At 27.4% G+C, this 15,065-nt stretch overlaps 1 protein-coding gene across 3 annotated transcripts in view; it reads left to right on the forward strand.

Moving 5' to 3' along the window:
* The window catches only part of LOC122503289 (DNA-directed RNA polymerases I, II, and III subunit RPABC3), a 94,840-nt gene that overhangs the window by 53,327 nt on the left and 26,448 nt on the right, over positions 1-15,065 (forward strand). For all 3 annotated transcript variants that reach the window (XM_043613762.1, XM_043613764.1, XM_043613763.1), the window contains exon 3: positions 6,516-6,696. In XM_043613762.1, coding sequence (XP_043469697.1) covers positions 6,516-6,696 — 181 coding nt within the window. The remainder of the gene's footprint in view (positions 1-6,515; positions 6,697-15,065) is intronic.

Consider the following 15,065-nt stretch of genomic DNA (forward strand, 5'->3'; position numbering starts at 1 on the left):
TTCTTTAAATTTCCTATTTATTAATTAAATTAATTAAAATTAATAAGTAAAATGAAGTAACTTTAAAATTATTTTATTATTGTATCCATAAGTATTTTAAAGTTGTTTTAGTTTGAGTAAAATAATGAACAAAATAATCCGCATTGTTATGTTACACAATTTTGGTTTAAGTAAGTTTTATTTAATAAAATATTAATTTTACAAAATTTGCGCAAAATAATTTTTTTTAACCGAATTCAGTATTTATTAGTTTTATGTTATCATAGTAATCATTATATAATCGTAACAGAAACACGGAAAAAAAATTCTCGATACAGATAGTATTATGTATATTTCTCCCACTTTGTATTATTAATTAATTCAGATCATTTACTGACATATGAGATCCACATTTACAGATGTTGGAATTAATGTAATACTATCATGAGGCGCATGTGAGTAAACTACAGAGTCCTTTTGTTAGAATTTTCCAGAAATGCAATTTTTTCGACAGAGTTTTTATTGAATCGAATTCAAATTAAAGAATTTGAACCAAGTATTATTAATAAATTTCCACTAATTCATATTTAGAGAGAAAAAGAGCGATAATTTTGGTTTCGAACCGATAAAAGCTGTTCTGATACTCTAAATTAATTGATGTATGTAATTAATAAATTTGTTTTTTATTATTATTAACCACCAATCATAATTTTTTAATAGCCTCTGTCATTGCATTTTCAATCAAATGACCATTCTCTTAATTAAATGTTTACTCAAATTCTGTCGAATAAAATTATATCTGAAATTGGAAAATTTAAATAAGACCTTTGTGGCTTTTTCATGTGTCACATCATAACTAAATTTTCTTTCTAACAGTCCTCACCGAAGCATTTCTTTTATATTGAATAATATTAAATATTGTATTCTCTCTGGGTGTGCTACAATTTTTATCTTTTGTTTAATCTTTCTTCCGCCATCCCTGACATTGTAATTTATTATGCATTATGTATGACATTGGTTTTATCAGAGTTAAATGTTTTATCTTTTATAAACACAGCAAAAAATTTTGTTCTTAAAACCAACAACAGATGGAGTTTATAAAGTAGCTTTTGACCCTGATACATAGTAGTTATAATTCACAAATGAACCGAGTTGTGTAGGGCGGACAATTTTACAAATCGACGCCCCCCGACTGTAAAATGTTTATTCGAATCTCCGTGCAATAAAATGTTAACTCAGAAATTCGTGCTGTATAATTGTTTTTAAAAATTTCATGCAATATAATGTTAACTCAAGTTGCATTCAATAAAATGTCAATTCAACCACCAGTGCAATACAATGTTATTTAAAATACTAAAATTTTTATTTCCAGCCTTTAAATTGTATGAGGTTAAATTAGATTATTAATTTATTTATTAAATTACTTAAATAGATTGAAGTTGCAACTGTTGACAGCACAATAATATTCGTATAGTTCCTCATTTATGGGTTAAGTTTTTATAAAAAAGTCAGTAATGCAGAATGTTGAATAAAAGATTATTTTTTTATGGTGAAATATCTGCATAGTTTTCCACTCTTTAGACAAACAGTTTGGTTTTTCTTCAGCAGACCAATTGGTTGAAAAAAAGAGTTATTATATATGTACAGCGTTAAAAACTGCTACAAAATGGAAAACTAAATTCAAAAAAGGGACTGTTAAAGTAATTTTAATATTTTTAAATATTTATAATTTTAATAAAAATAGTTTTCAAAGTTAGAATTAAATAAATTTTATTCTTTCATTTTCCTAATTAATTTAGTATAAGTAAAAAATATTTATAACATAACTTTTTCACTTTCGCAAGAAAAATTCACTAATTATGTTTTTCTTTAACCTCATATAATTTAAAGGCTAGAAATAAAACTTTTAGTATTTTCAATAACATTATATTGCACTGGTGGTTAAATTGACATTTTATTGAATGCAACTTGAGTTAACATTATATTGCATGAAATTTTTAAAAACAATTATACAGCACGAATTTCTGAGTTAACATTTTATTGCACGGAGATTTGAATAAACATTTTATAGTCGGGGGGCGTCGAAATGTATGAGGCTCTATTTAATTTTCTCGAGTTGTATACAGAGGCCTAAGCAACTCTTCTATCCCTTCTTCTTTCGTGAGGAGGAGTGATAATTACGCGATTCGGAAAAATTGACCGTGCAACGCAATTTCGCGTCGGCTAAAATTTTTCTTTCAGTTCAATAATTTTGATTAGGTACGATTAAGACGAAACATGTAAATATGCCAAATATTATAATTTATTACTCTTAGAACTTGTAGTGCCAGAAGTACAAAATGATACAAATTATTTTAGGAGTAGTTATATTAATCTGAAGTTACTTGCATTAAACAAATTTTTAATTTTAATGATACAACTTACTTATTGAATACAAAAATAATTGACTCTTAACCTTTAAAAATTAACCAACCACACCGAAAAAATTTTATTCAAAAATTTAATAAACAGATAATTAAAATTGGGCTATTCGATGCTAGCTACAAAATATTAATAGAGTCATTAGCAAAATGTCACAGCGAAAAGAAGAGAATGTAATAGTAAGTTAATATATTCTCTTCTTTTCGCTGTGACAATCTATTAGTGACACTATTAATATTTTGTTGCAGACACCGAATAGCTCAGGTTTAAAAATTCTTCTTAATAAATATTCGATTATTATGAAAATAATACATGACAAAATGTATCCCATTTAAATTGGACCATTCAGGTATATCAACATTTGAACTATTATTTAATACTTTGTATAGGAAGCTTGATCATCTAATATATACGTAACGCATCTATTATGAATTATACAACATTTAATTCTTTAATTCACTTTTCTATTTAAGTATCTCTCTCTCTTTCGCTCGCTCGCTCTCTCCCTCTTCCCTCTCCTCTTTCTGAAGCTCTCATGTTCGCACTAAGTTCAAGTTGAAAGTCGGCGCATCCAAGGTCGCGCCGACCTTCGTGTCGCAGCACGATCCATATTGCTCACTACTCAGTTTGGTGTTTCCATTCTATTCTATTCGGATTAGTTCGGCAGTTGGTCTGCCTTTACATCCGCCCGCAAGGTCATATAAAATTACTATTTTAACATAAAAGTTATCGTCATTATGGTTATTTAATGAAACACAAATTTCAAACTATATTTTTTTTAGCTTTTAAAAGTTGACAGTTGTTATTCAGCAAAAATTGGTTTTTATCTTAAATTTCTTAATAATAAATTTATATTATATATATATATATATATATATATATATATATATATATATATATATATATATATCTAACAAAAATTGTGACAAAAAGAGGGAATAATGAAGCTGACGCTTTCGCGGAAAATTAAGGAAGATGGCGATGAAAAGTGAGGTCATATTTATTTAGTTTTATGAATTCTCTTTATTAGTTTGGTCCCTTGCTAAGTAAAAAGCCAAAGAAAAAGTAATAAATTACAAAGTTAACTAAAGTCTCGATGTGACGAGAAGTTCTGGAATTATAACACTTGTATTGTACTTTATTAAATGTAAACTTGAATCTTTGGGTGATTTTCCTTACAAAATATAAATATGTTACTTCATTCTTAAAATGAAATCAAGACATATTTTTAAATTTATTATAAAAAGTTTTTTAATGCTGTCATTTTAATTCATAATCTTATTTCTATTTTAAAACGTAAAAATAACATAATATATTTCTTTGTTTTAGTTGAACTAATAAAATATGTAAAAACCTATCAGCATGTATAAAAAAAATAATAAATAATAATAATAATAGTAAAATAAAATATAATAGGAAAATTAATTATTAAGCACATCGCTTACTTTGTAAATATTAGGACATATTCAATAAATTTTTATTTATTTTCCTAAAATTACCATTTTTTCTATAGAAAGAATTTTGTTATGAGAAAATCATTTTAATGTCAATAAATTATCAGGGAAAGTGATAAACTGAATCTTGTGTTCACCTTGCCCCTTAATGAAAATTTTTGGCCCATGTCAGATCAACAATTTAAAAAAATGAAATTTTGAAAAAAGTTCCTTGTTTTTTTTTGTATTAAAATAACATTTAAGTTTAAATATTTTACGTCCATTGAAAAGACACTTCAAAAACGCATGAAATTAACAATTTTTTATTCGGCCTAGAATTAAGATGTTATTGACACTTTGAAAATTAGAAATTTCCCGTTTGATCTACACCCAGGCGGAAATTTCCAACTGTCGCGGATTCTGGCTCGGTATTGGCATTTTACCGCCCGGTTACTGGGCTGGGATCCAAATATTATTTTCAATAAATATAATTGAAAAATAACGCTTGGGAGTTCGAATCTAAGCCTAACCGAATATTTACGCAAACGAAAAAAAAGTTAATATCAAATATTATAAAAGTATTTTACAATAATAGGACAAAATGAGACAAGGCGAAATTTTAAGATCAGAAATACTAAACTTGAAAAAAATTTATATGGAAAATAAAGTTACAGTAGAGACTCCATTATCGGACTAATGGATACAGGCACCTATCCTGATAATAAAAAAGTACAAAATGAACGAATTTTTCATTTATAATTTTATGTATTTAAATATTATTAAAACGAAAAGAAACTCTTAAAGTCAACATTTATAAATCTTTAGTTAGAAATATTTTAAAAGATTCACATAAAAATTTTCTTAAAATCATTAATAAAAATACTTAAAAACGCAACAATTCGTGTGAAAATTCAAAATTTATGGTATTAGATGCTTATAAACTTTAAAATTAAAAAAAAGGTGTTTGAAATTTGTCCGAATAATAGGGGTCCGGATGTACAGTAGGGTGTCTACTGTATATTACAATTTGTTAACACCAAAATTACTCGGAAAGAAAGTCATTATTACATTTTATAAAAGTATTTTACAATAATTGTAGGTCAAAATACAATAAAGCGAAGTTTTTATATCAGAAATACTATACTTTAAAAAACATTATATTAAATTTAGTAAAGTTATATCAAATATCAAAAAAGTTTAACAAATTGTAATATAACTTTATTAAATTTCATATAAATTTTTTTAAAGTTTAGTATTTCTGATATTAAAATTTCGCTTTGACTTATTTTGTCCTACAATTGTAAAGTACTTTTATAATATTTGATATTAACTTTCTTTTCGTGTACGCACGCTAATAAACTCTGCTATACTCGCATGCACCTAGAGAAATGATTTATTTGAATTAAATAAAATTTATTTCAAACAAATAAAAAAGGATATTTGTCACAGAACCAACTAAACTTTTATTTAGCTCAAATAATATTTTTTATTTGAATTAATATATTTCGTTTAAATATCCATTTTTATTTAAATGAAAAAAATTTTATATTTTCTTTAAATATATTTTATATTTAGAGCAAATAAAAAACACTTTTCATTTTAATAAATCCTGTAAGCATTCTAAAATATTAAAATTCACTTATAACCTTCAAATAAATTTAACAATCACAATCACTAATGGAACTTTTAATATTCATTAAAATAAATGTTTATTTTTATAAGAATATTTGTTAAATAAAGTCAGGTTTTTTTATTGTTAGTCATTTTACTTTACTTTTTCACTTCATATGTAAAAGTCCACTGTCACATTTTTCTCACAAAATCTCAAATAAGACACTAAAATGTAAATGAAATCACATACAAATCTGTTACTTTGTACTAATTAAAATTTTCACTTAAAAAGAAAAATTCTGTACTTAAATCAATTAAATTTGTTAACTATTCATGATGAATAAACCTCTTATAATTGTACGCGTTAAACTGTTAAAAGCAAAACATCTTATTGTTTTACTATAGCAATGCAATATGCGCAGGCGTCTACTTATAAGTCAAACAAACATTTATTTGAATCAAATATATTTTTTATTTGCTACAAATATACTATTTCATAAATTGCGAATATATTTCTTAATTTTAGATTAATTAGTGCATTTATTTGAAATAAATATTAGTTTATTTATTTTAAATAAAATATTTATTTGCAACAAATAAATTTTTCTTAAATATACACTTTTAGTTAAAATAAATAACTTTTTTCTCTGGGTGTGGAATTCTCAAATCATAAATGCTTTCTTCAAGTGTCACTATAGCTAAAATAAAAATTAAAAAATTGCTACGCACGGTAATGAACAATTTTCAAATACGGACTGATGTTACTGGTATATTTTAAATTGTATTTAATGATTTTAGTACCTATGAATAATGTACGTATTGTGAATTATATTTGTAATTTTACAAAATTAATATAACATTTTTAAAAATTATTTCTTTTATTTGTTAATTTTAGAAAAGTATGGATAACAATTTTAAAAAAATATAATTTACTCAATAATTGACCACGATTAAGTTCTTTACACTATAACGTAAAGTGAATAGATTGTAAATGTACATTTTTAATTATTTAATTTGCAGAAAAGTGTCAATCAATAATTACTTAATATATTTATTAAATTTTTGTTTCAGGTGATAAATTTCGTTTGGTCTTGGCGACAACTCTCCGCGAGGATGGCTACCCTGATGGTGGCGAATGGAATGCTTTGGAACAAGAGGGTGGCTCGCGAGCTGATAGCTTCGAGTACGTTATGTCTGGCAAGGTATATCGGATAGAAGGAGACGAGGCTAACAACGAACCCAGCAGTAGACTGTAAGTAATTAATATTATCCATACAAATAAAATAAGTTTAATTTTTTACAAAAATTGAAAATGTTATGTGACAATTTCATCCAAAAAAAGATCTCGTTGAACATTATAGTGCACATTGTGAATAAGAGTATTCACTTTTAATATAAGATATTACCATCAACTAAAATAATTTTGGTCACTTAAAACTTGCGTTGATTTACCAAGTATTGATTCTTTACCAAGTAATTCTAGTAATATCCTTCATTTTATTAAAATTTTTATTATATGTTTTCAAAACAAGAATTGTAAATTAAACCATTAGAAGAACAATTTAAAGTGTCCGGAATTAAACTAATTGTTGAAAGTTATGTTATTGACACATGTACTCAAATATTTAAAATATATGTTACATTATTTACGTATATATTTACTCGAAAAAAATGTATTCAAAAAACATTCCTGAATTTATTCAAGAACGGTGGATATGAGAAAAAGTCGACAATAATATTTTTACTTTAAATGAAATAGTTTAAAACATTCTAGAATTATTCTCACACTGAATGGGTTACAAGTTTGAGTTGCAACAAAAATGAGACCCTGGGTGATACTACGTTTTATGGCGTTTAACATTGTCTTATTTTGAGCTGTAACAAAAATGAAACTGAGTTTTTGTGTGTAAACTTATAAAGAGAGATTGAAATTAGATATAGTATAATATAAATATGATATTTTAATGGTTACACAGAGAAAAAAGAATTGTTAATTATTATTAGTTTATTTACTCTCCCTACAATAGGTAGGGTTCGAGACTCCCAAATACATACATTATAATCTTAACCTATATTTATAAAAATCCTTACAACTAAACATTCTCTAAATACAACTTAACCTAAACTCAACTCCTCCACGCTCTCAACCTTACGCTCTTAACCTATCGCCAGTGCCGGGCTTCCGTTTCCAGTTCCTTCTATGCCCATGCTGGCTTCGACCCAATTCGCCCACCCTTTTTCAAAAACCTTCTACTCCTTTCTCACCTCTCTTACACCCTCCAGTCATCCACTTTTACCCATCCATCTATTCATCCAAGCAAAATCTTCTCACCTCATTCTCAGCCTATCCCTGTCTATCACACTTTACACGCTTCCATCCCTCCACCCGTATCCTCCCTCACAACATACTTTACCCCATCCACCCAAATACAATCTTTACCCATTCTTACCTGTTTTCCATTCACTCCCTCCGTCCTCGCTCTTTCTCTCAATAGCCATAACATTCTTCTCTCTCTCCAACATCTATCCTCATCTATTCTTATTACACTTCCTTCCAGTCTTCCTTTCACCCTCATCACATCTATTTTCTCTTCCTCACTACCCAACTCCACCAACCATAACTTTGGTACCTCATATTCACCCCTTCCTAACGCTTGTACCATTTTCACTGAGACATTAACCCCCACCCACGCCAACACTTTTTCCACTTCTCTTTTACCCTCCAACACACCTACATTCATACCTCTGATCACTACATTCTTTTTCCTTTTTTCATTTTCTACTACATCCACTCGTCTTGACAAATCTCCCATTTTCCACTTTAACCTCTCATATTCACTTCCCTCAACTTCCTCAGTCCCCTCATTCACTTCCTTTATAAATTTTTCCAATCCATTCATTCTTCTCCACATGCTTTCCTTTTCCTTTTGCTACTTACTATCCCATTCATTCCACATTTCCTGCAATTTCTCCAACCTCTCTTCAATTTCCACTATCTCTTTGTCCCTTGATTCCCCATCCTCATACATATCCATCAAATTTCCCTTCACTCTTTTAGCTCCTTCATCCATCACATCCATCCTCACACGTCATCTTTTTTCCATTCTTTCCTATCCCCCTTTCAAATACTCGCGCCTTTTCCTCATTCTCGCTAACACTACTTGGGTCAAACTCAGCCATTCCAGAAATCTACCTTATCACTCCAATGCTCAAAATTTTCCACTGTCTCTCTCTCCTCTCTCTCACTTCAAGCAACCTAACCTCACAAAACACACTTTTCTTTTTTACCTTTTTTTATCACTTATACATTCACTACTCTATACAAACATACCTTTCCTTTACACTATCGCCAATTACACTACACACTCAACACTCTACACTACCCACCCTTTTTTAAAACCTTTAAATTTCTCAAAAAAAAAATCTTAACTCTTTTCAAACGCGTGTACACCGAAACGGTACCGGAAACGGAAGTTAAAAAGAATTGTTAATATAGAACTAACAATTTTTTGTTACCTCAACAGATTTATTGTTATTAGAAAAAATTTGAATTGTTAGGACAAATGTTAGCACATTGATGCTACCTGATATCATCTATTTTTAACCATCAAAATCTTACCATTTATTCTCCTCAGTAAATAGGTTTAAATAGAAAAATAATTTTAAGTGATTTTGTTTAATTGAAATTAGTTTGTAAGCTTAATCCCAATATATAGAAAATACCTACTGCTTTGATTCAAAAATATTATTTGTTTCAATAATTATGTTTAATTCAAACATATTTTCTGTTTTGATTTAAAAAGAAATTAGGGAGCGTTCACAAATGATGTCACGCTTCTGGGATTAGGGGGGGGGGTCTGACTAAACATGGCACAATGTATTTTTCTCATGTGAAGTGCAAATATTGCGTTATGTATAAAAATGATTAATGTGTTAAACATGTTATGTTTAAAAATTGTATGTTTGATTCAAACTTATAAGTTAATTATAAATGATTTAAAAACAACCATAACTTACGTTTAAATTAAATATATTACTTCTTTAAATGAACCAAAAAATATGTTTCACTTAAATATGTTTGACTGTATTCAAACATATTTTAAGTTTGATTTAAACAAAATATGTTTGAATCAAATAAATCGTTTTCTCAAGACTGAGAAAACTGGAGTATTGGACTAAGCATCTGGAGGGACAAATCCTTCATATTTGAGAGTTAGCTATTGGATAACAATCTAAATGTTCAAATACACCATTGACAGATATTCGTGCCATTTCTCTTGGAGGGAAAATGAGTTTATAACAGAGGGACAAATTAACCATCTTGAGAAATCCCTTCCTTATCCGGCGCGAAATGAATAAATATGGCAACCTAACCCCTAAATTAAATACATAAAATGTCAGAAAAATAATTTCGCGCGCATCAGATCGTACACATTTTCTGCGCAACTTTTAACCCTCAGATATAATGGGAGAGAATATACAAGTAGATTTCCATTATCAATTCAAAATTTATTTTAGAAGGACTATTTAACTCTCTTCATAAGCAAAGGAAACATAAACTTTTTGAACCTCCGAATTTGACACTCCAGTTTTCTCAGTGAATGAATAATTAAATTCTTCTCAGAAATTCAATTATTTGAAATAATTATCTTCAATTCAATGATTTTCAATATCTACTATTTTTATAAAATTTTCCAAAACAATTCAATTATTTTTAAAAAAATTTAATAAAATTCTTCGCAAACTTTTAATTCTTTTCAAAAAATAATAAAAATTTCACAGGAATTTCATTATTTACAAATTTCTTCACAATCATTGAATTATTTTTATAAATAATAAAATTTTTACGGGGATTCAATTATTTTCGTAAATAATAAAATTCTTTTTAGGAATTCAATTATTTTCATAAATAATAAAACTCATCGCAGAATTTCAATTATTTTTAATATAATTTTAATCGAATTCCTAGAAAAAATTCTTTAAAAATTTTATTAAAATTGAATTGTAAACAAATAAATTTGAAAATTCTGAAAGAAATTTTTTTTAAATTATTAAAAATAATTATTGCAAAAATTCAATTATTTTCAAGAGTAATAATATTCTTAGTAAAATTTAAATATTGTTCAAAAGTAATAGAATTCTTCTTAGGGATTCAATGATTTTTACAAATAATAAAACTGATTGCAGAATTTAAATTATTTTTAATACAATTTTAATTAAATTTCTCGAAAAATGTAATTATTCTTAAAAATTTTATTAAAATTCGTTGATATAATTCAATTATTTAAAAATTTGTTGAGAACGATTCTTTATGGGAATTGAATTTTAAGAAACATTCAATTATTCAATAAATTATTTATTTACATTTTATTTGTATTTAAATAATTGAATTCTAATAGAATTTTCTAATAAAAATTGATTTAAAAATTAATTTCAGGTAAAATTTTAAATAATAATTGAATATTAATAGCAATATAGCGTGAATATTTAATAATAATTAAATTTTGAAATTAATTTTTTTGAAAAAGTTTAAATGAATTTTTTTTATATTATTTGAAGTTTTTATTTTCTAATATATATTTAATTGAATAATTTACGAATAATTGAAATTTCGTTAAATTGAATATTGTAATGAAATGAATTTGAAAATTGTCAAAGAACTTTTTTGAATATTATTAAAAATAATCGATTTAAAGAAAAATTTTAGTTAAAAATTCTTATAAATAATAATATCACTCGGTCATCTTTGATTATTATAAAACATGAAAAACCGATGACTCCAAATCGAAGACTCAGAGTTAACAATATCTTCATGTTTTATAGTTATGAAAAATTTTAATTTATAGATTATATTCTATTCTTGGAAAAGATAAAATTCTTGAAAACTTAAAATATATGTAATAGTATTTTGTGAAAAAATATAGATTTGATTTAAGAAATTTAAGTATTTATTTGTTTTTCTGAAACTAAAGAAATATGATCAGCTGTCAATGTATAATTACCCTATTAGTGGACTTTTTATCAACGTCAACAGATGGCAGCATCAAAATCTAAGTAATAGACAATTTAAGTTAAACCTGAATTAAAGATTCATTTAGATTTACTTTGTTTTACTTGAAGTCATAAATATTATACTAATAAAACTGGTTTTGTTATTAAAATATTTCTTAAATTTATCTCATTATATTGTATATATTTTTTTTAAATTTATTTAAATGTATTCATTTTTTTTCAAAAAATTAAAAATATTTTGTTGTTTTTTATTTTTATTTTCTTTTAAGTTTCTTTAAATCGATATTCTCTATGATGAGTTGATTTGACTCTGTATAAGTATAAGTGTTTTATTTACTAAAAACAATAGTTTATTATAAAACATTAAAAATAAATTATAAACTGCTTAAAAATGTCAGCAGCATTTGATCAAGTTTTCTTTCAACCTCACAGAAAATGCGGAACACTGCAGAAGCATAGGAAGAAGTCAAGTCGTCGATAAGGAAAATTGCACTTGGAGAACAGGGAGCCACTCTGCGTTCACTCAGTAGGTAAAAAGCAGGTGAACACAGCTGGTGGTATCTCAGTTTTCTGAGGGCGTTATCAACGTGCATTTATCAACTTCCACTAAAAATAATGATAATTTTTTAAGTGTCTTTTTAAGAAGAACTGTTTTTTATTTCAAAAAACAGTAATTTTTTATCTGTTAAAAGTTTTATTTTTTAATATTTTCCAAGTATTTTTTAAATAATTAAATTATTAAAATAAAAAATATATTAAAAAAAAAGATTTAGAGTATGTTTAAGTAATTATTTACGATAATTGTTATTTTGCGTACGTTTCTATTTGTGATTTTTGGAAAAGTGGTACCAAACCGTACTTAATAATAACGAATCGACCTTTTTTTTAAAACTGAATTAGACGATATAGGTTATGTTACTACAATGAAAGAAATGTATAAACAAAACAATGTCTATTTTCGAAATTGAGGAGTTGTATCGAAGAACTCGCTCGACGCTCGAACAAAAGGGATAATACCAGCCAGGTAGCAGTGAACGACCCACAGGCCCTCACTGCTGCCTGACTGGTATTATCCCTTTTGTTCGAGCGTCGAGCGAGTTCTTCGATACAACTCCTCAATTGTCCGGAATTTGAGCCACTGAATCCTAGAGAGGTATGTACATTTTTCTCGGGCGAAATTAAGTCCACTGGACACTCAAAATTCAATTTTTGAATTTAAATATTTTAAATGCGCAATAAAATTTCCTATAAAGATATGCATTTAAAATATTTAAATTCAAAAATTGAATTTTGAGTGTCCAGGGAATTTTGATTTCGGCCGAGAAAAATTTAAGTGCCCTTCTACGATCCAGCGGCTCAATTCATGAAACTACTGATCTTTTTAATTATATCAGTAAAGTAACACTTATGTTTTAAATATTATAATAAAATTTATTCATATTCTAATGATTTAAAAAAAAATTACACTAAATTGTTTTAAATACAAAAAAACTCTGATTTGCGAGAAAAAGTTTCTCTTTCCAACCCTAAATCGTTCGTTTCACACAAGTGACGTCACTTTTTCTCCCTAAAGAGGAAATTGTAAATTTAAGCGCATACTCTTAACACTTAAAAGTACGAATCGAACTGTTCTTATATACTATAAGCCGCAATTTTTCACAACTTGTGAGACATGATGATTAGGTAGCATTAACATTAACACTGTTGACCATACTAGTACTTGAATAATTCTAGGAGATTTTTCATTATTTCCTTAATATCCACCACACGGTTCAGCTGTTTTTTAGTGATGTGCGAACAAAGTTTCTAGACATACGCTTACTTACATGTATACATACATGCATCTTTGGTTTTGGCGGAATACTGGACTATTTCAACAATTCGTTATAAACAATACCATTTTAGAAGTTTGTTATGAAACATACCATTTCTATGAAAGCGTTGCCCCATAAAATATTGTTTATATAGATATTAAGAGATAAGATTATTATATGATATTATAAGCTTAAACAATTTTTTATATATTCATATATAACTAGCTGTCGTACACGGAGAGAAAAAAAAGTGAGCCGTTTGATTTGGCAAGAGAGCGCTGTTTTCCCTTTATAAAGCGCAGCAGTTGCGCCGCAAACGTCGAACGGTTATACTTTTTGAGGAGTATCGGTTCTCTTCTCCACACAAATAGAGCCGCTTACTTTCCAAAAAGTGTACCCGCTTTTCCCAAAAAGGAGAACCGTTCTCCCCTCGAGAGTAAGCAGCGTGCTTAACCTCAAGTTGAACGGCTGTTTCGCATTTAACGCAACCGCTCTACCGACAGGTAGAGCCGCTTACTTTTTTTTCTCTCCGTGTAGTAGAAACTAAAACCCGTAGAAGACTGGTACGACAGCTAGTAATATAATGTATGAACTTAAAAAAGAGTATTTTCATAAAATAAGACAATTTTTGTAGCCATCTGTAGATTTATTTATGGTTAAAATCAAGTAAATTTAAATTTGATGAGAAAATATAAACCTGAAAAAATTTGGACAAAGCCGGGAATTTTGTTAAACAAAATGATCAGGGTGACCGCAAGTCAAGGATAAACTGGAAATCAGGAAGAATTAAGGGAAAAGTCAGGGATTTTGTAGAAATTATCCAAAAGTCAGGGAATTTCAATGGAAAGGAACCACAAATTAAAAAACCTTGCTAAAGTGAATGTTTAGTTATTGTGTTTAGACTTTAACTTATATTTACCTTTGTAAATAAAATTGTTATTTAAAAACAAATATAAAATTTTTCATCAGTTATGTAGAATTTTAAACTATTCAAAAATTTGTAAGCTAAGGAAAAAGGAGAATCAATCAAGGAAAAGTCAGGGAACTTTTTGATATTGAAAACATTTTTACACTTACATCTTACAATTAGTTATAGGATGGTATTTTTTGCAAAATTATGCTAAAATGTGACTAAATAACATGTAATACTCAATTATAGAGAATTTAAAAGCAATCCATTAAAAATGTAAAACTTGGAAATTTTCGAAAAAAAATCAGGCTTCACAATCTGTCCCCTATTTCCCTAAAAGTCCCCTTTTGGCCCCTAAACGTACCCTATTTTGAAAATTTTCCCTAAATTTACCCTATTTTTCTCTTTTATCTTTTAATGATGAATTCACACTAAATTTAGCAATGTGCTGTTGAAACTTTCAATTGGAAACTTTCAAAATTAAAAATTTTTAAATTTATGATGGATGAAATTTTGCATGAAATTAAAAAAATTTGTAAGGTTAGTATTTTGGTAAAGTCAAGTCTCAATTATGTTTAGAAGTTGGTTGTATTTGTGTGCACGGAGAAAAAGGAATAGTTGACACATCCAGATACATGGATATCACAGCCATATTATATTGAAAAATACGGGATATCCATAGTTAAGGTTGCTGCATCCATATTCTATGGCTGGCTGTATATTGTTGGAGCAGCAAAAAATCTATGGTTGGGTGATCCATAGTAATGGATATGGGAAACAAAAAAATTAGAATCACTCAATTAATTAAATTCCATGTCACTTGAGATATTTATACACGGAGAAAAATGGTGCTGAGTTTCTAGTAAAAGTTCCTATGGAATAGTA

The sequence above is a fragment of the Leptopilina heterotoma genome, unplaced genomic scaffold, assembly GCF_015476425.1.
Source record: "Leptopilina heterotoma isolate Lh14 unplaced genomic scaffold, ASM1547642v1 Lhet_254, whole genome shotgun sequence".
In the NCBI taxonomy this organism is placed as follows: domain Eukaryota; kingdom Metazoa; phylum Arthropoda; class Insecta; order Hymenoptera; family Figitidae; genus Leptopilina; species Leptopilina heterotoma.